General features: G+C 34.8%; 1 protein-coding gene across 1 annotated transcript in view; it reads right to left on the bottom strand.

Annotated features, from left to right (window-relative positions):
* Nucleotides 1-25,412, bottom strand: part of SCEL (sciellin) — a 77,339-nt gene that overhangs the window by 11,137 nt on the left and 40,790 nt on the right. Inside the window, exons 3-11 of the mRNA XM_080375845.1 lie at nucleotides 22,384-22,501; nucleotides 21,694-21,756; nucleotides 21,322-21,393; nucleotides 15,960-16,028; nucleotides 14,095-14,160; nucleotides 12,750-12,815; nucleotides 10,657-10,689; nucleotides 9,334-9,405; nucleotides 1,415-1,474 (exon numbers count right to left, since the gene is read on the bottom strand). Coding sequence (XP_080231971.1) covers nucleotides 1,415-1,474; nucleotides 9,334-9,405; nucleotides 10,657-10,689; nucleotides 12,750-12,815; nucleotides 14,095-14,160; nucleotides 15,960-16,028; nucleotides 21,322-21,393; nucleotides 21,694-21,756; nucleotides 22,384-22,501 — 619 coding nt within the window. The remainder of the gene's footprint in view (nucleotides 1-1,414; nucleotides 1,475-9,333; nucleotides 9,406-10,656; nucleotides 10,690-12,749; nucleotides 12,816-14,094; nucleotides 14,161-15,959; nucleotides 16,029-21,321; nucleotides 21,394-21,693; nucleotides 21,757-22,383; nucleotides 22,502-25,412) is intronic.

Genomic DNA, 25,412 nt, shown 5'->3' with positions numbered 1-25,412 from the left:
AAAATTATTGTCTAGTATAGCCAAGAAAATAAAATGGATTTGTATAATCATATCAATGTCATAGTTTAAGATCGTTCTTTGCCAGTGAAGACAGTGAAGGAGAAACATGGACTTTCAAAGAACGTAGTATTAATTTACAGGGTTGAGGCAGCTTAATCCTTTTTTGCACAATTGATTTGCAAAACCTATATTTTTATTTAAACTAAGAAACTTATACTTCTTAAGATGATACCTGAAAATACGTCCACATATTTTTGCTTCTGGAATGACAAGAAATTACCTCCATGTGTCATCATAGTTAACAATTAAAGCATTGATTATGTCTGCACGTCTAATGAAAATGTAAGCTTCCAAAGACTCACATATAGGGAAACATCCTTTACATATATAAGGAAACCTTTTTTAAATTTCATAAATACAATTAAACTAGTGTCTAGTTTTTCCTCTTTTTTTTTTTTTTTTACTATTTAAAAAAGGTTTAGTGAATTAGAGAATGGAATGACCTATGAAAAGCACTCTAACTACTGTAAAAACCCTGATTCTCTTTAGCTAGAAGAAAGGAGCAAAAGCAAAAGACTTAAGTTAGCTCTGTGAAACTGAAAACTTTGTCACTTCAGTCCATAATAGGTTTATTCATCTTAAAAGTTTGTATGCCTCCTAAAATTCAGTAGTGTCTCAAAGTCTTGTACTCTATGCTAATAAATTCTTGGTGAATTAAAAGTTGTAAAAAAATCATACTCAACTTAAAGGTTAGTGCTAAGTGTACATATGTATGTATGTATGTATGCATATACATGAGATTGTCTAAAATAGGTGATCACAGGTTGGCAACATTTATGTGCTGCTTCTGTTTAGAACATCATTCTTGAAGATATCTGTAGAATTTCAGTGTTAGGTGTGGCAAATATTACATAGCTCTTACTAGTACAGTACCCTGGCAGTTCTTCACTTTCCGTTTACTGTAGGGCTGCTTACAGACCACAAGAAACTTGGCCTGAAATGCACTGAACTGATGTGCTGTTCAAAAATGTAAGTTCAAGCTGTTCTTTATGGATCACTGCCCTTGGTGACTGAAATGCTTTGTTACATCCTTTTGGGGCAACACATCATCCATGAGTTCTACAGTATTTTAACACCCCTTCTCTAACAATATTAAAATATTTTTTTAATTGTTTCATTAGGGAAGCGTATAAGGCACGTGTGGAAGCTTGCTGTATGTATTACTTGTTCAGCTGATAGTGCACATGCCAGATAATTAGTTTGTATTTTCATATTCATCATTCTGGATAAGGAATGCTACTTACTAAGCTGTAAACATTTTACAGATTTGCAACATTACCTTTCCTGACATTTTCATAGTTACAAACTACCACTGCCTTAGAAGAGCAGGGCCTGAGAAGCTTTGAAGACTTACTTCTTGTCACTTGTGAAAGAACTTGGATTCACTTTGATAAGGTTATTGAGATCTTGGTTCCTTTAGAGACAGAACAAAACCCAGATGAAACCACAATTAGTATGGCCAGCTGTCAGTTAGCTGAATTAAATACTCACTTAAAAAGAAATTATAATTGACACATTCTTTATGAAAGACAAAAGTAAACTGATTAAAAGTTCAAAGCCTACATCATTGTAGTAGTTCAAATATATTCATAGACACAGCCATATGCCCCCCATATGCACATTTGCACACACTCTTTCTGGAATAAAAGGACCAAATTATGTGTGGAAACACAAGTTATACCTAATACTTATGTCAAAAAGGATAATTCCTACTGAATATGCATCATGGACAACTTCAGAGATTGCCTGACCTCTAGTATGCTATGATATAACAAATATCTTTACCGGATAATACAATCAGCCAAGTATTCCTGTTATATGCATGAACAATTTCATACCTAAAAAGTAATTAGGGACTAAGTCTGGCTAAATCAGTCAAAAAGTAGGTTATCTAGACCAGCTTCTTCCCAATTAAACTCTCCCTTCTCACAAGAAATTTCATGTTTAAACTGAGGAATGCTGAGAACTAATTACATCAATTGATTCTTTAACTTCTGTAAAAGAGTTAGAATGTGATGCACTATTATTATGTGATGTAAGGAAAAACAAAATCTTCCTTGAATTAGATCTTGTTGGTTAATTAGTTTTCTTTTTTCAATATTTTAACATTAAACATGTTATATATTAATGCAACATAACTATTAAAAATGGAAATGTTAATTAATGTCTTTTATACTCTTTGAGATTACAAAAAGTACATGCTGACCAAGCTGTTCAGCTACGCTTTATAGTACCTATGGAACAAAATTTCTGTAAAACGTAACCCTTTTAGATATTAATTTCTTGCACTGGTAACACTTCTCGAACTTTCACCTACATGAAACATCTGCTTGACATGACTGCACCAAGTAGTCAGGGCTGACATTTTGCAAGTTCTTTGCCTTGAGGTGGCTGGCTAGTGCAAAGGAAAGGTCATAGGATATGCAACTTCAAGCTACTGGTTCAACCATAGTTCAGGTTATTAGCAACTAAAGTTAAAATTTGAGAGCTATTATTTGTGAAAGGACAAAAATGTAAAGTAGGGCAAGCTGTAGGTTATAGTGGATAAATCAGAATGTATCTGATTAGGTTCAGGGCACACTTTCACTCATTTTTTAAGCTACATTTACTTTAGAAGTAAGCGCACAGGTGACACCAGTGTTGATATCACTCACATAACCCAATCTTAAAAAATAGAGTGCATGTGCAATACAGAACATAAAGAGAATTTCAGTTTAGGTTTCCTTTAAGAGTTTTTAGCATGCTAAAGATCAGCTATTCAACTTATACCTTTTCTAATACTTCTAAAAGAAATGTCAAATTTTAAAGTGGGGAAGAGACTAACCTATATATTCATACATTAAAGAAGCTCCTTGAATATCAGAATATCAGATGCAGTGAAAGGCTGTTGTGCAGAAGTCTTTCCAGGTATAACTGTCATTTGAAAAAAGGAACTATTGCAGTGTCCAAGGCTGGCTGAATTGAATTCATACTTCTTAAATTTGTCAACATTTTTAAAAAATACAGATGATGATGGAAAACAGCAGCATAAAACTTCTACACAAAGCAGTTTAGACAAACTTGGCGAAATAGCTTTCAAATGTGGTAGATGGCTTGCAGTAGATGCTGACATTTTTCATAGGTCATTCCAAAGGATGCCACCTCCAAGCACAGTATTTTCAGAGCCTGCTGTTACATCACTGTGAACATTCTGCTTAGGGTGAGTACTTTTTGAAATGGATGAGAACAAGGTAGGTCAGACAGCCTGCCAGGAGGAGAATATATAGTTTGCTCATACATTCAAGAAGAAGAAATATTTTAATACAGCCACAGGACATGACTGGAATTTTTTAGGAGCACCTAATTCAGGATAACAAATACAAATTTTTGTATTCTGTATAAAAATACTTGGAACAGCAGAACAGAGGATTTTGTATCACAATTTGTACAAAAGGATCAAGTCTTGAAAAAAATTAATTAATTTATTATAAAATAAAAACATGAAGACTTAGATTAAGGCCTAGATGTACTTGTTATCATCACTAAAGTGTGGAAGACAATTCTGTTGACTCATTTACTTTTCCTATTGTAAGTGATCACCTCCAGAAAGAAGTCTATTCACCCTTTAACATCCCCTTGCAGAAAAATACTTAAAATAGCACTATGAATCTACAAGAAAGCCCCACTCTGAAGGGTAGAAAAACCTATGTGCAACTGGACCACTGAGGGCCTCATGCTATAAAATTGTTAACCATGAATTTTGCTGCTGCTGCCTGCTGTTTTGCCTCTAGCTGCTTGTGTAAAATAAGATTAGAAATTTGACAACTGATGAAGACAGTCCATCAGAATAAGGGTTAGCAAAGAAGATAAGTAAAGTAGGTTTAAAAAAAAGCTGTCAGGGCAGGCTGCATGCAAAATCTTGGCTTAATTTAAGCAGACACTCCTATTCTACTATATCTTGGACCTCTATGCCTCTCAGACACAAACAAAAAGGGAAATTATTTAGGGCTTATGTGACAAGCTCTCCAGAGATTAGGTAAATTACAAAAGTTTAATAACTCAGACCCTGAATCAATATCAGCAAATGGTTCTTCATTTACAGAATAATTTTCTTTTGCATTATCTCATTTTCTTAATGTTTGGTATCTAATGTCTTCCTTGATATAATGTACAAAAGACCTATAGACAAGTTCATTAAGTAATTTTAAAAGTATAAAAATGAATGTATGATGTGATGGCAAAGTATGATTTTTTTTCTTTTATTCTCTGTATTAAAACTTAGAGAAATTGAGTTGTTAACATTTTGTTTTGACTTTCAGTATGCACTTGATTTCTAACTCAGTTCACTTAAGATAAAGACCTAATACTTTTCAGTCCTTCTGCTCTGTGAGATGTGTTTGTGAATCTCACTGATTTCAGTGGATAATAGTTCTGTAATTCTGGTTTAACTGGTGACAAGTCAGATCACCATCAGAAAAGAAAACACAGATGAATCCCATCCAGATATTCAAGCACAGCTAATAGTTTTTAGTCTGGTTTTAGTTTTTGGTTTGATTTGGTTTTTTTATCTTGAAAACATTCAGATAAAGTTTCAAGTGACATAGAAACAGGAAACATGAACCATGCCTACAAAAGAACTTTAGTGATGTCATTAGTTGTTTGATGAAAGGATGGAAAACATTTCTAATGTATTTGCATATTCTGAAGTCAATGAAGAAAACAATCGACAACAGTAGGTTTTATAAGTTTGATCACACTTTTCTGACTGTCCTTAATGCTGAGGCCAAATTGAAGTTGATCCTGGACATGTGTGGGAAAGAGAGAGAGAAACAAAATTTTAAACAGAACAGCCATGGTCTTGAACAAGTATTGGGCAGGAAAGTATGTGACCACAGCTCCCTATTCATTCAGTGAATGCTTCTTAACCTGTAAAAGTCTTGCTGAGCCCATTTCTAATTACAGCTGTTCCCTAATTCCTGAAGGCATTCTTGCCTTGTTACTTAGAATTTGATCATCCATCTTTGCTGATACACAAACAGTTCACATAATACCCAAACACCAATATTGTAGGTTCTTTCATGGACCAGAAAACTGACAGACCACACAAATTTCAGAAGGCTTGCTGTAGTCTTTAATCAGTGGGGCATTTCATGTCAAATCCCAGGATACTCAGTGAGGCTTCAGATCTACTCACTCTGTCATCATCAGCATTGTTAGCAAAAAAAAAAAAAAAGAGGCAGATCTATAAAGGAGCCATACACAGTATGTTTAATAGATCTCCATCTTTTTCTGATTAAAAGACCTGACCAGAATTATAAAAACTACTGAGGTGACTCACTATTTCTAATAGATTATAAGATATATAGAATGTTTCTAAATGGGATACCAAACAAGTTGCATCTGTTGTCCTTTCTTCAGTGATATCTCCGAGCTGACCTCCTACAAAGGATTCTAATCCACAGATTCTTCTTCTGACATGATGGAATACACACAGACCACACTAACCAGCCCTGGCTAAAACCTTAAGGGTTGCTGATCTAGTCATGTCAGCAAACAACCAATTTCCAACTGGACCTTCCAAACCTGAACTAAAAGAGTTGGTCTAGAGTAAATCAAGTATGTCAGGCATCTCGCTGGGTAAACCTTAACATCATGGGTGCAGCTGAATTTTGATCTGCCATCCATGGCTGCTTTATTGTCCCTATATCAGAGTTTGTCATATATAACTAAGAATGAATAAAGAAGTTCTTTGAGAAAAGAGTGGCATTTATTCTGAAGCAGGGTGCATTTCCTTCCACACCGCTATGCTCATTAATCAGCGCCAGGAGCCCTCATTCAGACCTTTCATCAGTAACAACCGAACATGAGGGAACAGAAGAGGTCTGCAGTCAACTGTGAAAGCCAATTTATACTGTGCCAAAACCAGTGTAATGTTTAGCCCAGAGGATTTTGGAGTTAAATACAGAGGAAGAAGCTGTTGATCAGAATGTTTTATAGGAGGTAGACTGGGAAAGATCACTGAAAAAAAGCACAACTTAGTTTTGGTTGGAGGATATTTATGACCCTGTAAACACTATATTAACTTTTCAGTTAGGAATAATGGGCTTGGATCTCTTCAGATAAGCTCTGCAACAGCATATCATTTATATCAACATGCAGAAAAGCTGTAAACCATCATTCCACTGAATGCCGAATCAGTCAGAATTGGGAGGCAGAAGGTCCCCATCACTAGGAACTAGGAAGTGCCTTCTGCTTAAATGCAAAAATATATCATCAAAAATGACTATTAATTTGTACTATCAGAAACAATTTAGAAAGTGTAAAGCCATTTCACTTTACCATAAAGAAAAAATTGTCATGGTAGCCAAAGCAAGATCTGGCTGCAGTTACAGCTACTGAATTATGGGTATGTCCATGTGAGTTCTGTTTTAGTATTCTTGCTTCCAACATTTTTTGAGTGACAAAACCTTCTCCTCAAGTATGTCCAACACAATTTCTGATATATCTAAGCAAAATAAAAGATCAATTAATTACTTCTACTATTTATGAACTCTTGGAAATATGACTTTTTTGATTATGCTGCATCTTTTGGTGGTAATACCTTTGCATTGGTAAATGTGGTCCCCTGTACCAAGTACTGTTACTTTCTTTGTAGATCATATGCAAGGAAGCAGCACAGTTGAATACAAGTGAACCCCATATAAAAGCATTTTACAAAAATACACATTTTAGCATCTTAACTGTAATAATTAATGAAAGATTGACTAAAGCTGTGTTAAACACCCTTGAGATGTTTGGTTTAACAAGATTGCCCACAGAACATGGTTCTTTAAAAAATGCAGTTTTTTAAAGACCTGCATTTAATGGTTGCTACAATTCTGTAATGGAAAAGCGCAGAGGGAGAATCTGGGATCTCCACTGAGTTGAAAAAGAAACACAAAAAGTACTTGATAAGCAATGAATAAAAGACCCATTGAGTAAATCAGGAAAATGTCTCTGTATGTATCCAGTGCAGTGCTCATATGCTGCTGCATTTGTTAGATACCAAGAGACCTGATTTGAGAATGACCTATTATGCTTTGAAGAATACAGAGTTCTTAGACAGTGGTTATCTTTACTTTTTCTGGATGCTAGCCTACTTATGCTGTCTAGGGTATCTATAGGTGCCCAAATTAATGATGAGATGCCTGTTCCATTCTGTTAAACATATCCAAAAGGTGGTGGTCCGTATATCCATGCCAGATATGCTATGTAAATTATTGTGTAGTCTATCTTTTAAAATGGATGCCACATCTATCTGTTGTATTTGAAAACAATGCAAAAAATGCTTTTTATGTAACAGAATCAGTGTTAGGCCTTGCATGGAACAGTACACAATGAAGCTTACATTTTTAGCCAAAAGAGATTATATCTGCAACCTTCTCAGGTAAATCCTTTCTGAAAGATTTTCCTTGTGTTGCTGACCAGTTTGGTAGAAAACCAATTCTATTTCCCACTAATTTTATGCTGAAATTAATTCATTATTCCTTTAACATCCCTATCAGAATCCTGAGTGAGTCAAATAATCAATTAAGTATGACTTTAAAAAGTGTGACTCGAAAATCTTTCCATTCTATGAAAAAATATAGGAAATTAAAGGATATTATTCTAAGGAATGTTGGTGTTACTAGAAATACTTTTTTTGTGTAACTGTTTACTTCCTCTGTGTGGCAAAATAATTTTTGGCCAAAAAAAAAGCATTTATATGACATCTCTAATAGAAAAAAGGCACTTCTGCTGACAGCTGCTTAATAAATTTTTGGTAAGCATAAATTCTAGAAAAATCTGTAGTTTTGTGAAGCTAACATATGAGCAGCAGATAGGTGACATCTGAAGCACCAACCAAATGTAAAGGAATTATAGCAGGAGTAAAGAGGGCTGAATTTTGCCTACTAAGATTACAGGCTACTTATAGTTTATATACTGACACAAATAGCTGTAACTGTGCAATGTTACCATAGAAACTTGTAGACCAGTAAAATATTCCTCCAGCTCTCCACCAATGGAGGGACAGGAATGCAAAGCTTCAGATGCTAATGAGAGCCACCGGGGGATGAGGAACGTGAATCGATTGAGGGTGGGGATTAAGTAAAACCTTAACAAGCCTTTAGGAGTAAAGAATGGCTGTGACTTCCCTAGTTAATACAGTGGTATATTTAATTCTCTGAGATCCCTCACATTTATCGACAGGACAACGTTTCACTGAAGCCCTGCTTTTTTTTTTTTTCCCCCTACAGATTACACTGTCAGACATCTTTTGGATGTTTTTCTTAATCATTTTGTACCGCTTTTACATACTGGGGGCTTTGGAGGAGGGAGGAACAATTCAAAATAATATAGGCTGTGGCTTCAGACCACAGAAAACTGTACTTTATGAAGCAAATTAAATAAAATTAGCTAATGTGATCTAATTTTAGTGTCTGCACCATTTAATATTTCCAGGTAAAAAATGTACAGTGAGCTACTGTAATTCTCAGTGCATATCTAGAAATCTATTTCTAATTAATTCATTCACTTTTTAATTGCATATTCAGGCATTATATTCTGGTCGAAGTCACAGATTCAAATGTTTGCATGGTTATTGCTGATTGTTTTGAAAAATGTAACATTTTCATCAGCAGAGAACCTTACCGTTTTCTGGAATTTCAGTAAAAAAAAATAGTTTTTTTTCTGTCTTTTCCACCAGTAGTTTTCATGGTATTCTGTACACTTTCCAAGATACGTTAGTACATATGCCATCTGACTCATACTACAAGAACAAGTCCATCTGTTTAAATGTACTAATTTTGTCACACTAAATGGTATATGATGGGGTTTTACTATTTAAAATGTTAACACTACAATGCACAAGTTTTGTTGTTTTTTTTATATACATACTAGAATGTAGATATTACCTCTCCCTTAATTTATTGAAGACCAAAGAAAATGTACTATATAATCTGTACTACTGCAATTCACCTGTTTCCAAATATTTGCAGCAACTATGTATACATGCTGCTCTTCAAGATGCAGGCTAGACAGTCTGAAAGAATAAAAAATGAAACATCTGAAATAACTTAGCAAGTCAATAAGATGGAACTCAAGGTTTGTACTTCTAAGCCAATGGTTGGGAATAGATAAATGCTACATTTATCACTCACCAAATGAGTGCTCCAAATGAGCTATCAAATATGGAATTCAAACAAGTTGAGTACTTTATATCACATTAATCAATGTTTATCAAAACATTGTATTGAATATATCTGCTTACATTACCTTGCTGTAGCTGGATTGTCCACATCCATCCTTGATTTCTGAGGGGTCATCTGTTCTGATGAAAAGGCAGGTCTGCAACAGGAATACAAAAACATACTTAAGGCACAGGAAGATATTTGGAAACATAACATTTAAATGGATTATCGTTGTAGATGTATTTCTTACAGGTGTAACCACAGTGAGTTAGGATTTTCTTTCAGAAACTTTTTTCTGTGTTTTTCTTTAAATTTATATGTATAATATATAAATATATACTATATTTAAATAATTATACATATAGAAGATATAGATAAAGAATACTTATCTAAAGAGCTATGCAATGATTTAGTTTACTGGATTACTGCATCCACTTAGCCTTTTGAAAAATTAGTATTCCAAGACTAGCTGTTTTGCTAGTATGGATATAGAAATAAAGTGGAGCTTTTTTACTGTTTCAAAATTATTTTAGTAGGAAAGGAACTTTTGTATACTTTTCTACTTCCTATTAAATACATTTTACTTATTTACCAAAGTACTGATTTGTTAAAAACTAAATAAGTAAATAATTATACTTTCCTATTTTTACTTATTTGTGTGAACAGTGAGATTGGTCACTGCAGCAATACTGAAATAAGAAAAGAAGAAGGTGGCTGGTGACTGGTACAGCTGGAAATGAGAGTTAAATGCTTCTTTAGAGAAACTTGCTGTTAGGATGGCAACTAAATCATAAGAAGTTGTGTATCTGTCTTAATTATCAACCATGAAATTACAGGTTAGTTAAGTAATCTTTTTCTAATTTAGACTATGTGAAATGTGCATTTAATTAATGAATTAATTTAATAAATTTATTTTCAAAAATTAGAGCAACCTTTGCAGACACTCAAATAATTTTGCTTTATATCAATTCATCTTACATTAATGCATTCTACTACAAGCTTTTGCATCTGGCCAGCTTTTTAATTTATCACTTCCTTTTCCTTCACTTTGCTCACACTTTCTTTTTTGCTCTCTACAGTATCAGTTTAGTATAAAGGATATTTGCATTAGCAACCTATATAACTGTGGAACTAAAATTCTGAAGCAGTTTTTATTTTTTTATGCAGTTACAGTTGTTTTTTCAATCTGAATAAATGTCCAATTAAATGTTCTAAACTATGTGAAAATAATTACATTTCTGCAAGAAAGGAAGTCTTCTTCATGCACTTCTGTGACCATCAAGGAACCCTCCCAGGTAAATTATACAGTCTTTGTATTATAAATACATGTAAAATAATAATCAAGGTTTGTGCATAGGAATGTGTTGCATTGCTAAATCTACTAAGAAGCAAATTAAGCAAGACATACATTGTTGGAGCCTCTGAATTTTCTGAAACGGTCCTAGAGAAAGAAAAGAGTAAATATTTCAGAAACCAAGTTGCAAAATGCTACTATCGAAGCACTTTGCCAGATTTTTGATCAATCAACAGCCATGAATTTTACTTTTCCATCCTTCCAAGATGGTATTTTTGTTTGTTAATATGGAATTTAACATGTTTAACTCAACTAGCACAATATTAAATTCTAATCATATTCTTGATATGTTACTAAGACAATCATTCTTCAATTAACATTTTCCAATCACTCTGTTCAATAGTGTTTTGTTTTCTAGCACACAACTCACAACCAAAAAACTCAGTTACAGTGAACTGCTTATATTCTTAGCTTCGATTGCAATTTCTTTTAAGTGTTCTGTAAAGTGTGCTTAATCAGCTCAGAACTGAGGCAAAGCACTCTAGAAGTTTACGTGTCATGCTTGACTATAGAAGGCTAGAATCAGGTCTCAGAATCAGAAAAGGTAAGTAAATAAACTCTGACTAAAAACACCCACAAACCTATGACTGCTGAACTCTCTTCCTAAGGACAGAAGAACAATCAGCCATTCTCATATTTGAAGAAAAGACTCAGCATTTTGTTCCATGCCTTTAAGACTGATAGTGACCTTTTACAACTGTGGCTATTAGCATCTATGCGTAAGCACTATTTCCTGAAACTCAGAGGTGAGTAAAAGGCTTTACTTTAGTGACTATTATTAGTTACAGTAATAGTCACAATTTGAAATAGCTTTCATATCTTCAAAGCACTTTTAAAAGATAAATAAATCATTTAATGCCTATCACTGTTTAACTGGCTGTCCTTGGTGACATCATTGTTAGGTGATCCAGGAAGGGTCATGAAAGCTTCAGAAAGAATATGCCTGTATTTTGGTCTTCTCTGAACTATGAGAGCAGAGGAGTAACCGGATAATTAGTACTGAGGACACAGGAATCCCAGCTTTTTGTAGAAGCTGGGCAGATGCCATATAGAGGATGCATCCTATCCTATGCTTTCAAAATTACCATGATCATAGTGATACACTGAAATGAAGCCAAATACATTCATCATAGTTGGCATATCAAAAATATCTAGTAAGCACTGACTTAGAAAATAAACTTTAGCGTCTAGGAGTTATCTTTCTCCTGAATGGTCAGTGACTTTGAATCTTGGCCAAACAGATGGACAGTACTAAACACAGAATAAGATTAAAAATAATTGCTAAACTTGGGTTTTAAGGATTCGTGCATTTATGTCTTCCAGTGAGAAAGATTCCATAAACTCCCTTAGCAATCATCTACCAAGGAGTTACACCTAGCATGACAATGTATCTGTTCATTTCAGTTTCATTTAATTTTCATCATGGGTATGCATAAGACTCATGTTGGAAGTTTCCCATATTAAAACTAGAGAAGCACAAAGGCCATGCTGCTGCCAGAAGAGGACCTAAGCAAAGAATATCATGAAAGCTCAGGCATTAATATTTTAAACCATCCATATTATGCGTTTAGATGAGAGCACAAGAAATGTTGTCTGTTCTCTTTCTGATCTGTCAGAACGCAACCACAACTTTAGAAATTAATGTTAAACATTTGTCTGCAAGTAACTTTAGCCTGAGATTTTCTTCTAAACTATTTCTTGGACACCTTACTGAGAGCTGATGAAACAGATGTTGAGGTTTTGTCCACGCTGTTAACCAAAAGGGCCCAGGGTTAGGTCCTGGCCGTCAGACCAAAGGGCAGCAATAGATTCCTGCCCTTATGGCTCATTGCTGTATAGCAGATTTGTCTTCTGGAGATCTAACTGAAATAGTCAAAACCATGAAGAAAGCGTACAAGCACGGTAGAAAAATTATGGGGAGCAATTATGTAACCTCAAGTGGCCGGCATTTCTTATACTCCAACCTCAGTCAATGCTGGGTGTCAAGCTGCTAAGAACCCAAGGAAGTAATTAGACATGAGGTGCTTTCTCTTGCCATATCATTTTACTCATCAAACACAGTCCCTCAAAGAATCACTCTGTTAACTCACTCCCAAAATCAGCTCCAGCCAACAATTAGGAAATAAGTAGTAATCATCAGTACTTACCCTTTTGTTTCCACTGTTTCTGTCATGGTCTTACTACTCGAAACAGGGGGAGGCATCCAAGATTGCCTGTCAGTGTTAACAAATAAATCTTTGAGTATTAGTTTAATGATATGGGGCTGAACAGCATACTATGAATGTTAGAATGTCAAAGCTGATGTAGAAATACCTGAAACTTTTCTTAAATTAGTATTTTGAAATAATCCATGTAGATACTAATTAGATTTTTTTCCAGATAACTGAATGGAATTGAAAATATAATAATTTTAATTATTTTGAATAATGCATTGTCTGACTGTAGGTGGTCTGTTCTGCAACTTGAATGGTACAAATAAACAAATCATTCATGGGAAGGACAATCAGATGGAATGCACAAAGGAAAGAGTGTCAAGTATCAACCCAAGAAACACATTCAGGCTGGTATTAGAGGTCACATAAACATCACAAGCACTTTCAGTTCTCCTTCTTCCCCTCCCCCCCCCCCCCCCCCCCCACAAAACTATCAATCCAGCAATTGTTTGTGAGGAAAAAGAAGCAATTGCACCATAAACAGTGCAATTCAGTGGTGGCCTTTCACATCTTCAAAGAGCCTGAAGAGAACTACTACACCATAAACCGCCACCAAACAAGCAGGCTGCTAATATGAAAATGATGACATTTTAGTTTCTACTTTCATAATTCTACTGATTACAATTATTATGCATGGAGTATGGAAGAGAAAATCACAAATGAACAAAATTCATGGCTGGGAAGGATGCATAAAAATACAGCTATGACCAGCAGTGTTTTTTAAATTACAAATTAAAGTTATTTGTTCTACACCATGTTTTTATTCCTGCTCAGACAATACTATCTGAAATGCAAATTTTTAAAGCTAGCTGTGTATCATGCATGCAGAAAACATTGTAGTTCATATGTACTGCAACAGCACGGGGTCAAGTTGGGTTTATGAAAGGCAGCTCCTGCTTGACGAATCTGATCTTCTACGACAAGATGACCTGCCTGGTGGATGAGGGAGAGGCTGTGGCTGTTGTCTACCTGGACCTTAGTAAATCCTTTGACACTATCTCCCACAGCATTCTCTTGAAGAAACTGACTGCTTGGATGGGTGTACTCTACACTGGGTAAAAAGCTGGCTGAACGGCCGAGCCCAAAGAGTGGTATTGAACGGAGTTCAATCCAGTTGGCAGCCAGTACTCCTACAGAAAAAGGCAGAGCATGTAAAAGTTTAGTTCTTGAGGCTTGCTGAGGAGTTAGAGCATACTAGAGGAGAAAGTTGGTAATGTTTTTTCTTGTAATTGTGATACATTATTGTAGTGTAATAGAGTGCAGCGATGGTAATGAATACCTTTTCTTCTTGATTGGAGAAGTTGCAGTAGTGTTTTCGGATGCTGCATCAGGAGTCCAAGATTGTCTGTTAAAGAAATATACTTAATTAATTATTTTTCAATAAGTTTATCATTTTAAATGAAAAAAGTTATAAGAAATCGTATTTCTACTATGAGAATGATACAACTGTGTATGGTAAATGGTATGACTGTGTTTATATATGTCAACTGAAATTTTGGAAATATCTCAAAGGATACAAGATTTGGGACACCTTAAGGGATTCTGACGCTGGGAGAATAGATGTGGTTTTACTTGATATCTAAAGTAATTTCTGGCTTCCTAAAACCTTGACTTCTGTACCTACATTTCAGTCTTTAACCACTAAACCACCATTTATTTTTTTTTTCATGCTTTAAATTTTATGTTTCTTATTCAGTTATGTCAAGTTTGCTTTATTTTCATTATGCCTGTAAAAGGAGACTGTATTGCTCATACTCCTAAATACATAAATTCCAAGCCAGTGATTTTTCTCACACAGTTTGTCAGAGAGTTATTGTCTTGTCCTCTGCAGTTCTTAATGTAATGAGAGTAACTGAAGAACAGAGCTTTACAAATCATCTTACTGCTCTCTGGCAGGGAAAGGTATATACCATTTAAGTCTCACTTAAGTCCCAATTCAGAATTCACGGTAGGTCTATTAAAAAATCAGCTCCAGACAAAATAACAAAAAATCCAATTTATATGATGTTTCATGTGTCATCATCACCATGATTTACAACATAATGGTGAAAATCATAATTCAAAAGAATGACCTCACTTGAACTTTAAACGGCAGAGAGACTCATTTGCTCTTCAGAGTAATATCTCAACTTTGCAAGATGACATTTAATTGCAGTGCTCAGTCTTCACTAGCAACTATATTCAGTGTAATTTACTACTGATAAAACACTACTGACATTGATAAAGGCACAAAGTGATATATTTGTCTCTTTACATTTATAAGTACGATGGCTGAGCTCTTCTGACTTTCATTTTTTAAAGAAAAATTTCAATTAGGTAAGAGCTGTAAGTTCTTTAGAAAATCAATTTTCAGTATTGTGTAGTCATATTACATGTATAAAGTGGTCATCTTTGAATCGTAACAACTCTTTTAATAAGATGTCAAAAAATTTTGCCAACTGATTTTAAATTTAAAATTCATTTCAAGCAGTTTTAAACATAAAACTGACCTTCTGACAAAATAGAAGTTTTCCACTGGAAAAATCAGCCTGTCTATGAAAAAAAGTATTTTCTATCTTTTGGTACTCAGGTTTTCCATTGGCAATTTTCAGTGACATTTTCCACTGAAAACATTAATTAGAATATTTTCATGTAGTCTTTCCTCAGAAATACATATTGTATGTATGTAGAATTCATGCAGAGAAGTGTAGAGCTCTAGAACATATCCATACCAAACTGTTTTCAAAGCACTGTTTTTTGTATTTAAAATACTGTGTTTCTTAAAAAATTGCTATGTTGAGTAAATATGAAATCTGAGTTGAAGAAATAGGCATTTTTAAGGAAAATTCCTCTTATTCTAAAAAAAATATCTGAGAGGCATCAGATTAATTGTCTTCTGAAGGAACCTTTTTCTCCTCTCTGGCTATAAAAATAGCCTCTGAAAACCCACTTATATACGTCTGCATTCCAGATGTCAGGTGGTGAAATGAAGCCTATTAGGCCATATGCGATACAAACAACTTCTCTATATATTCTAGTATGTGCATTTATTGAGAAGTTATGATAATATATAATGCTTAGAAGATAATGCCTGATAAGTTATACATGATACGTGATAAATCCTAATACATAATACTTAGATGATAAAGTTTCCAAAACTCATACCTGTTGCTTTGCTTATTATTCAGAGTTGGGGATGTATTTATTTTATCAATATCACTTCTGGCTGGAATTCTGTCAGAAACACAGAAAGTATTTACAATGCACACTCTAGATATTTTAAAAAAGCCCAACAAACACTATCAATAAAGATGGAGTATCACTTTGCCCTGGGTACAGATTAAAAATTCCAAGTATCAAAATGGGTATGAACAGCAGCTGAATTAATATAAATTTAGTTCATTAATATCTGAAGAGTCAGAGTAGCTCACTGAAAAAACTGCTTTAAAACACTTATCAAATGCTAATTGATATACTGTATCAAGCATTATTGTTAACAGTTAATTTATAACAACACCTTTGAATTAGATCAAGATACTAGAAAGAAAGCAATGTTCAGGCAAGCAGTACATAAACTATACCATTTTCCTGTCCCTCACCATCCTGTGGGAGATGCAACGGTCTTGTTTTCTTTACAGCTTTTAGAGATCAATGCGATTTGAAAATACTCTGGTGTAAAATCCCTGACAAAGCATGGTACTGACCTACAGGAATAACACGTATCAAAGATGTTACATTATTTGTGCTTGAATTTATTTTATTAAGCCATGAAATTTACACTAAGAAACAACAACATGATTTTTCAAGCCCTTTATGGATTCTGTACTTGTTACCTAAAAGCCTTCCAAATTTTCACAGAAAATACCATGTAGCTATCATAGCTGAAACAGCTTAAGTACTTACTGTATTCCAACTTTCTTCTCATGTATGGAATATCCTTTAATAAGAACAGGGGGACTCCAAAAAGCACAAATATAGTGATGTACATATCTTAAATATTTGGTTAAAAGAGCTGAAACATATTTTGAGCTACAGCTCTTTTACATATATAAATTATTTAATTTTAGTTCCTTCTATAAACGGAAGCTATAGATACAAAATAATCAATCCTAGAACTATAATCTAATAACATGTACAAAACATTTTGTATCCTGCCTTCAGCCAAGTATCACAGAATACTGTTGTATTTAATAAAAAACCCTCAGGGTTGCTGTGGGACTCAGTCTGCACCAGCACATGCTCTGTGCTTTCTTCTGACCTTAAATTTACTTGTGCAAATGACTATGTCATGTGACAGGCAGCTTGTGACTGTGACCAGCAGTTACAGTTACTCAGAAGATCACTAGAGGTCTCGCTAAACTTGCTAGCATTACTGTGGATACACCAGCGTTTCTTCTAATTCACAGCTACCGAATGAACCAGTGTTTCTTTTGTGTTTCATTTCATATTTTCAAAATTTCAGCACAACACTTTAAGTAGTTCTTTATTTACCCTTTTTAAAGACTTAAAGGGTCCATCTGGCATCCTATTACACTGCTCCCCGATGTAGCAGAAGCTTTGAAAAAGTGAAAGAAGAAAGCTAAGTATAATATTAACTTCTTGTACAACTTCTCAGCTTCTCATAAGCAGTGGTCAAACAATATCCTCTGTGTGCACACGGAATGCTTTCTCCAACAGATGCCTTTGTATCAATGATCTGTTTGCCCACCTAATGTTTTTCTGAACCAATTTAAACTTCTGGCTTGCACAATATCCTGTGGTGATGACTCTTACAATTAATATATGTGTTAAGGCAAAAAATAATTCTTTTTTTCTTCCTTTATATTTTCTTTTTTTTCCTCTCTCTCTCTCTTAAAAAAAAAAAAAAAAAATCATTACCTAAACATTTTATAGGTTATCTCCCCATTCTTACAGTGCAACAAACAGAAAGCATTCCTTCCTTACTCACTTTCCCTATACCACAGTTTTTGAAGCTGGGGAATCTTTGCCTCTTCAGACATTCTGCATATGAAAGCTATTCCATCCCTGGGATCCTCCTTTCTCAACTTCTATATTTTTCTGGTTCTACTGTAGTTTCTTTACATACATGAAATTCTGCATGCAGTGTTCGAGATGTGCAAAACATGATCGTACCATGTTTTTGGTTTGGTCTCAGTTCCTTTTCTAATAATTTCTACCATTGTAAAGGATTTTTTAGATTATTAATAAAGCAAACAATGGAAGTGTCTTGTTTGCTTCAGTCCTATCTCTTCAGATCTAATTGCTACAAATGCAGTTAGGTTTTATTCTTGCTGGAAACTATTCTGGACTTAGTAGCATTTAGTACTTGGAAAAACAGAAAGGTAATTTTCATGGTCACTATTTGATTTTTAAGTTTTCTCCCATCTTTTGTCAAATATTTAGTTAGTTTTTAATACTAAGAGAGAAAAAAAAAAAAAGGATAAATAATTTTTTTCCTCCTATCCAGAAAGGCTGGTTGTGATTATCTGCACAGTGCAATTGTCTGAATTATGTAGATCTACATGCCAGTACAAGTATATGTGCATCTGCTGCCATCAAGCTATGGATTTATGTTAACAACATCTGGTGTTTTCTTGTGCTTGCAGCCAATGGTGCAAATGCATGTAGTCATCTGCAGCATCTCTCTCAGGTCTCCTATACTGAAACTGATGTTCAAATTTTGTAGATATGGGATTAGGCAGAATTCGTATCGACAATATCTTTTTTGACCATGGATATGGCAGTATCCAAGAAGCAAGAAGCTATACTTAATATGGCTTTTAGATATGTCTTCACTGTCACATTCACATGTGCAATGAAGAACCCAAAATTACTCCTATACACCTCAAATATTTTATTTTGGATTTTTTTTTTTAATTAGAATTTCAGTGACTATTTTGACATTTTGAAAACAAGTTATTGAAGAGACATTCTTCCAGATAGATCCAAATTCTTTAAATTCTTGTCTTTTGGAATATTGCAGTTATGGCCAGGAGGAATGCAAAGCAGAATTGTCAAAAGATGTTCCAAAATCTAGCTTGAAAACAGGTAACTCCTAAAGACCTTTTGCAGGATAGAAAGCTACCATTTTACAGCGTCTTAGCTAGACAAAAATTCCTTTCCATATAGACAACATGACTTACAATAATTCTGTAAACAGCTCTGAGAGATTTCAAATACCAAGGTAATTCTTCTGAAGAACTGTCTACTAGAAGCAGTCCTTTAGACTGTATTCTGCTTTCCAGGAACATGCTCCATCTTCAACTCTACCTTTTAGTTTTGAACAGGAAAAAGGTTGAATGCTTTTTCACACAGATAACAATATAGCTGTTCTGCAGACTGATATGTTCTAAGCTTGGAGACTTCTGTACTATGGTTATGTTTGCCAGAAATAATTTATAAGAAAATAAGGGAATTGTACTGGGTGGAGAATATCCTTCACAGAGGATGCAGAATTACCAAATTTGACTGCAAGGAATAAAAAGGTGCTAAAAGAAAAGACATCACCACACCCTTTTATGCCTTAGGTTGCAAGTTGGAGGAGATGTAGAACACGTGGTCATCCCTTGCAGAAGTGCCTGCTGGCAATGGGTGTGGACAAATTAATCCTGGAATGGCTTTATTCCACAGTTTTGAGAAGACAGGTAAAGAGTGAGGAAAAATAAAGAACATGACTGCAGCTTCCTCATTGTGGTAATTTTAAGGTGGAATCATCATTATTCACTCCATTTATGGACATATTCCACATTAGTTATCAGAACTATATAACCTTTTCTTTGTATTCTGTCATCTGCTGCATATTAAGAACCTTTTATGTTAGGTATTTGTGTATATGAAAACACAAAACAGTCAACTTGCAACCTAAAATAATTCAGACATCTTAGTATCTCAGCATAAAGCGAAACCATATAGAGTACAAAAGGTCAATGCTGTTCAGGGATACTGTAGAAACTGGAATTGTCCTATGACTTCTAAATTAGTAACCAGGGCTTCTATGCACAAAAATCAAGCCTTAAAAATTGTTTTGAAGTCAGTGAGCCTGTGGACAAGAGTGACATAGCTGATATATTCTACTTGAATTTCAAAAAAGCTTCATAGAAATTTGCTTTAAAGGTTCTTAAATAAATTGATCTCCCATGTAGTAACAGAGAAGGTCATTTAATGAATAAATAACTGCTTTAAAAGTAGGAAACAGGTTTGGAATAGATGACATTTTTTCAGAGTGTAAGGGGGGATCTGTACAAGACCTGTGATTTTTCATATATTTACAAATTCTCTGGAAAAGGAGAGTGAGAAGATGTTGCTAACATGGCAGTCAAATGCCAACTGGCAAGGCTTTCAGAAGTCATCTGCTAACATGTCAGATTTCTAAAATGGCAGATGACATTCAGTTTTCTTAGATGCAAAGTAATGCCTACCAAGAAAAATAATTGATCCCTGAACCAGCTATTATTGCTCAGGAAAGAGGTCTTGGAATTATACAGATAATGTTATGAAAATGAAAGCTCTATTCTCAGCAGTGCTCAAAAGAGCTAATACAATGTTATGAGGTACAAGGGAAAGAATAGGAAATGAACCAGAAATCACTGTTATACTCCCCTATATATACAACGTCTGTACCCATCTTAAGTGCTTGCGTGGAGATTAGGACCCCAGATCAAAAAGACTAATATGGAAATAGAAAAGATACAAAGAAGAGAAATAGGTAAATTGAAGCTATAGAACGGCTTCCTCATGACGAGTGAACAAATACGGCAGGATTCACTGGCCTGCAGAAGAACTGACAGAGGGGTGACATCACACAGCTCTGTAGTCTATTCTGTTCCGGACTTCTATGGAGAAGGTAAATTTTATGTAACAATTTATTGTTGTTTCTTACAGCAGAAGTAAAGATCATCAAACACAATAACAGTGCTAAGATCCAACCACACAGGTGCACTTCTCCCACAGTGTGCATTTAAATGTACTCATAGTCTCAGCATATTGTAGATATCGGATATTAATTTTGAAGATGCAACGCAGAAAGACTCTGTAAACACAAGCATGGTCATGTCTTAACTCACCAGAGGTCAAGACTGAAGAGGACTTTGAGATTAAGCACCTATATGATAAGCATACAATTCTGCTATTTGTAGTGATAATGGTATGAAGTGGTAGCAAGGATTTGCAAAGAACTAAGGGTTTAGCCATGTTGTGCTCAACCATTGGAGATAGGACTTTGATTTATAGTTCAAAAAGCAAGAAACTGGGGAGGAGTGGTTAACATCTGTGCAGAGATACTTGCATTTATGAGGACCAGAATACACAGAAATTGATACAGAAAAAGAAGAGCAAGATGTCAAAAGAACTTTTTCTCAAATCACATTTCCATTTGTCTCATTGACAATTCATGCAAAAATCATTTGAAGTCTTCTACTTAGACACTTAATAAATACAAAATTTTAAAATCTCTTGATGTCATCCATTTTTAAGACCTCTCACGGGTATGAGAATCACAAAATGCAACATATACAGAAAAAAGCCCTACCTGTCCAAGGTAGTATCAGACCTGTATCGTCCAAGTACAGCTTTCTGATCTTCCTTTTCATTTGTGCTACTGCTATAAAAAAAATTAGAAATGCCACTTTGGTCACTGTTTTTATTAAACAACTCATCACCAATAAAACAATATATAAGTCTCTAATTAAGGTATCATACAGGTTTCAGACAATCCGGGTGTCAGCAGATTAAACGCTACATCGATTGCAATGATCGACTTAAGAATTATTGACATCAGAGTCAGAATTACAGTAGAAACATGCGTAGACTAGAATGGAACATAGCAAACTTTTGCTATAAACGGGTTATAGTACGTAGTTTTCTTTGGCAATATCATTAGAAAGGTGTTCAGATACTCTACCTGTGTAGGCTATCTTGGGACTTGTATTGATTAAGTACAGCCCTTCCATAGTTTTCATCAGCACTTCAAGCAAAAGAAAGACAGTAGTTATTTAAAATTTGAACATTAAAACCATAACATTATTTCTTTGCAAAAGATTCCTGTCCTTAATCAGATTGCACAGCTGTCCACTACCACCGTAACCACATCAGCTACAGATCTCTGCATTAAATGACTCCAGACATTTTGCAGTAAGAATTACCTCTTCCTACGTGCTCTTCATGGACAAAATGATGAGGGTGTGATCTCCAGGTGGAGTTTCTCCTGTAGCACAAATTCTAGTTTGCATTAGACTAGATTTCAACTGATTCTGACCTAAGCTCCTTAAAAGAATTTGCCAAGATTTATAATTTTCATGCTTGTAAAAAGAAAAAGTCAGATCATAGTCTTGCAACCTAAATAGATGAAATGTGGGATTTTTCTTGTAGAGCAGAAGCCTGACATCTCATTAAATGAAAAACATAGTGAAAGTCCAGCAAACTAATACTTCCCAAAGGCAATCAATACCTCATCAAGATAAACAAATAATAGCTATTTGATTAAATTAATGTAATTCTGGTTGATACCATTCATGAAAAAGCAGTCACTTCAAGAAATATACTTGGCATACTGAACTGAATACAGAAGAAATGTACTTCATATCTTTCTTACCTTTCCTCTTCAGGCCTCTTCTTTATCCAGCTGTTATCTTGCAGAAGGGTCCGTCGTTTGTTAATGTCATGAGTAGACTGTTGTCTGCTTTTAATTGCGACAGAAGGGCTCTTATTTTCTGCAAATGCAAGTATGTCTTGAAAATGAACATATGAGATAACTTTGGAAACTTAAGTACTATTAGGTTGAAATATGTAAAAGTTTAACACACATTGAATCTTCAGCTGACACTCCAGTGCAGACCACTTGCTTGCAAAGTCTGTGGCTTGATCCCTTTGACTTTGAAGGGACTGCACAAGCCTTGTTTACCAAACTAAATTCAGTTTCATCTTTAACATGAAACAGCTTTGTATGTTTTTAATGTAAACAAATATTACAGATCTGATAAAGGAATTCTGAAATATACAGACAACAGTAATTCCAGGAAAGTCAAACTAATGAATCCTGTTTCCTGGGGTGTTGTCTGTGGTTTTTGTGTTTGCAGATGTGTGACAGGATGCAAATTTCATGAGATGATCACATGGTCTTCCACCTACATCCAGCCAAACATGTGTGGAATTTCAGGTTTCTCAAAAGGGTTAGACTCCCTCTGAAGCTTTTTCCTCAGTGGCTGAATGAACAAAGTCTCTTTTCTAACCAGCTACCTAGTTTTATTGAACTTTCAATAAAGCAATACTTTTAAGATCTATGTCTTTACGTCAAATTTAACTAAAATTGGTGTATGGTTTCAAAGGTTATTAAGAGGGACAGACAGGCATGCACAATCACACAAGATATGAACATGGAAGCCTTATTTTCTTATGAAATCAACCTAAAATATCTTTGCCCAACAACACTGGTATTTAGTATATTGAGGAACTAACAATACAATGGTGACTTGATTTGTGAGAATATATATTCCTCACTGTGTTAGAAGTCTGATGTTTATCCGCTTTGGTTTCCCTTTATGAGGGGTCTGGCCCAGAAGTAAGCAAAAAAAAATCCATTGACTATTCTCCAGTACTCAGGTTTTTTTCTTCTCACCTATGTTTCATATCATCAGCCTGTTTGAGGTGAGGGGAATATTGTTGTATCATTTTAACATTCTCCTTTAAAATGGAAGACTGGAAGTTGAGCCTAAACAGAAACTTCAGTTGTAAGACTTGCCCCAGACTTTCCTAGACAAGAGAAGGTGTAAAGTTAAATATGCAAAACCTTTGTCAATACCAGCCAATTAATCAACACACTGACTGATGAAAAATATAGAGTTTCTCAGATTTTCCTTTAGAGACCTCAACGGTTTTCTCCATGAATTCCTCACTCTCTGAGCATTCACGCAAAAGGAGTTCAACACCACCAGATTTCAGGAGATATCACTATCTGATGTTCAGTAAGGACATTTGACCATAAAGATTGTGTATAGAAAGACCACCCACAGAAAATGCATGCAGTCAGTATTATGTTATTAGTTAGAGCTGTGTTTTGGCATTCTGCTGTGATTTATAAGAAAATCTGTGGCTCTGTGTTGGACTAGCTCTCTCCAAGACAGCTGCTAAAGAAGTGACAGACATTTAAGAAGCATGGCTGTACATTTGCTGTCTCTTGGCCTTAATGCCAAGGTTTGGCTTTCTTTTTCTAAGCAGCATAAACACAGCCCTTTGAGACCATTAAGAAATGAGCAGGCACATCAAAGATGAGATTTGTAAGAATGTGCTTTCAGTCATAGTAGATTAAGAACAAAAAGTCTATCCTCACTTCATGATTTCTGCATCGGCCTGTTCAGTGCCAATTGAGCTATTTTTTATTTTAAAAATATTTATTAAAACCTGGCTCTAAAGACTCCAAAAAATGAAGGTATCCTAACCTCATCTACATAGCTCCAGTGGTTCATAAAAATATATATTAAAATAAACATTTCTTGCAAACCAAAAAGAGATAGGACCTCCATCAGTTTAAATAATAGTATTGTTTTTTAGTCACTGTCAAGAATGGAGATAGTTGCAATTGGCGAACAAGACCACATTACGTGCATTTGCTCTAAGTATTTACTGTTTTGAATGTACTGATACTATGAGTAATGACTGGGATATAATAGGAACTCGGATAAACATACATAGATAGAAAAAAACTTTGCAACATTCAATAATCAAGGATTTGAATGAAGATCCAGTAGCAAAAACTGTTCCTTCCCATTCTGATAAATATTTAGATATTTTTAATTTTGTGCAATCATTTGCATTGGGGAAAAATAAGTTAATTTTCAAAAATAGGAAAAAGGTAAGTTCAAGTATATACATTCCAGAGATAATACCTCTACAGCAAGGATAGCTGATGGCAGCTCATGGAGTGGAAATTATTCCAGCCTTCCTTTCATACTAACAGTTTTAGCCAAAGATGCTTTCAACTGTCCACAGTATGTTTTAATCTGTGCTCTAGTGTCAGCCATAAACTGAATCTTGAAGAAAAAATCTTCAATGATGCGAACATAACATAAATAGTTCTGTATATTCAAGAAGTACTCAGTATATATCCAACTACTAAAATTAATCCTGCAGGTGCAATACTGGCTTTTTTTCCAAGAGCATTTTAGGAAAACTGTTACTACCTATGCAAAAATCTCTTGGATTTCACAGAAATCATGCTTTGCGCAAGCAAGGTTTTGGCAAATCTTCAAAGGCAGTAGCCAAGGAATACATATTTTGTTTTCTTTTCAAGAAACATCACAATTAATTTGCTAATGCATGAGGCCTTGGGTTTGCTGAAGAGTACTCATTTCTAGTCTAATTAATTGTCTACCAAGTTTTGGTTAAAAAATTCAATATAGAACTGATACAACAGTTCAGGTCACATGATCTCAGTCAGATGGAGCTTATCCCTTTCTTATTTTGGCAATAAACAGTTTATGCCCTTAACATGGTAGAGCCAAGCAGCTCCATGCTGTGGCTGCAGCCATTTTGGTGTACTTAAACCTGGCACATCCCACCCAAACCATGTCCTCATGTGCCTCAAACCTTTCAGTCTTTAGAAGTATTTTGTAGATTACGGGCAAA

Source organism: Falco punctatus (genome assembly GCF_963210335.1).
Source record: "Falco punctatus genome assembly, chromosome: 2".
Classification (NCBI taxonomy): domain Eukaryota; kingdom Metazoa; phylum Chordata; class Aves; order Falconiformes; family Falconidae; genus Falco; species Falco punctatus.
Note: the sequence above shows the minus strand (reverse complement) of the source record. Positions and strands in the feature narration are given on the sequence as shown.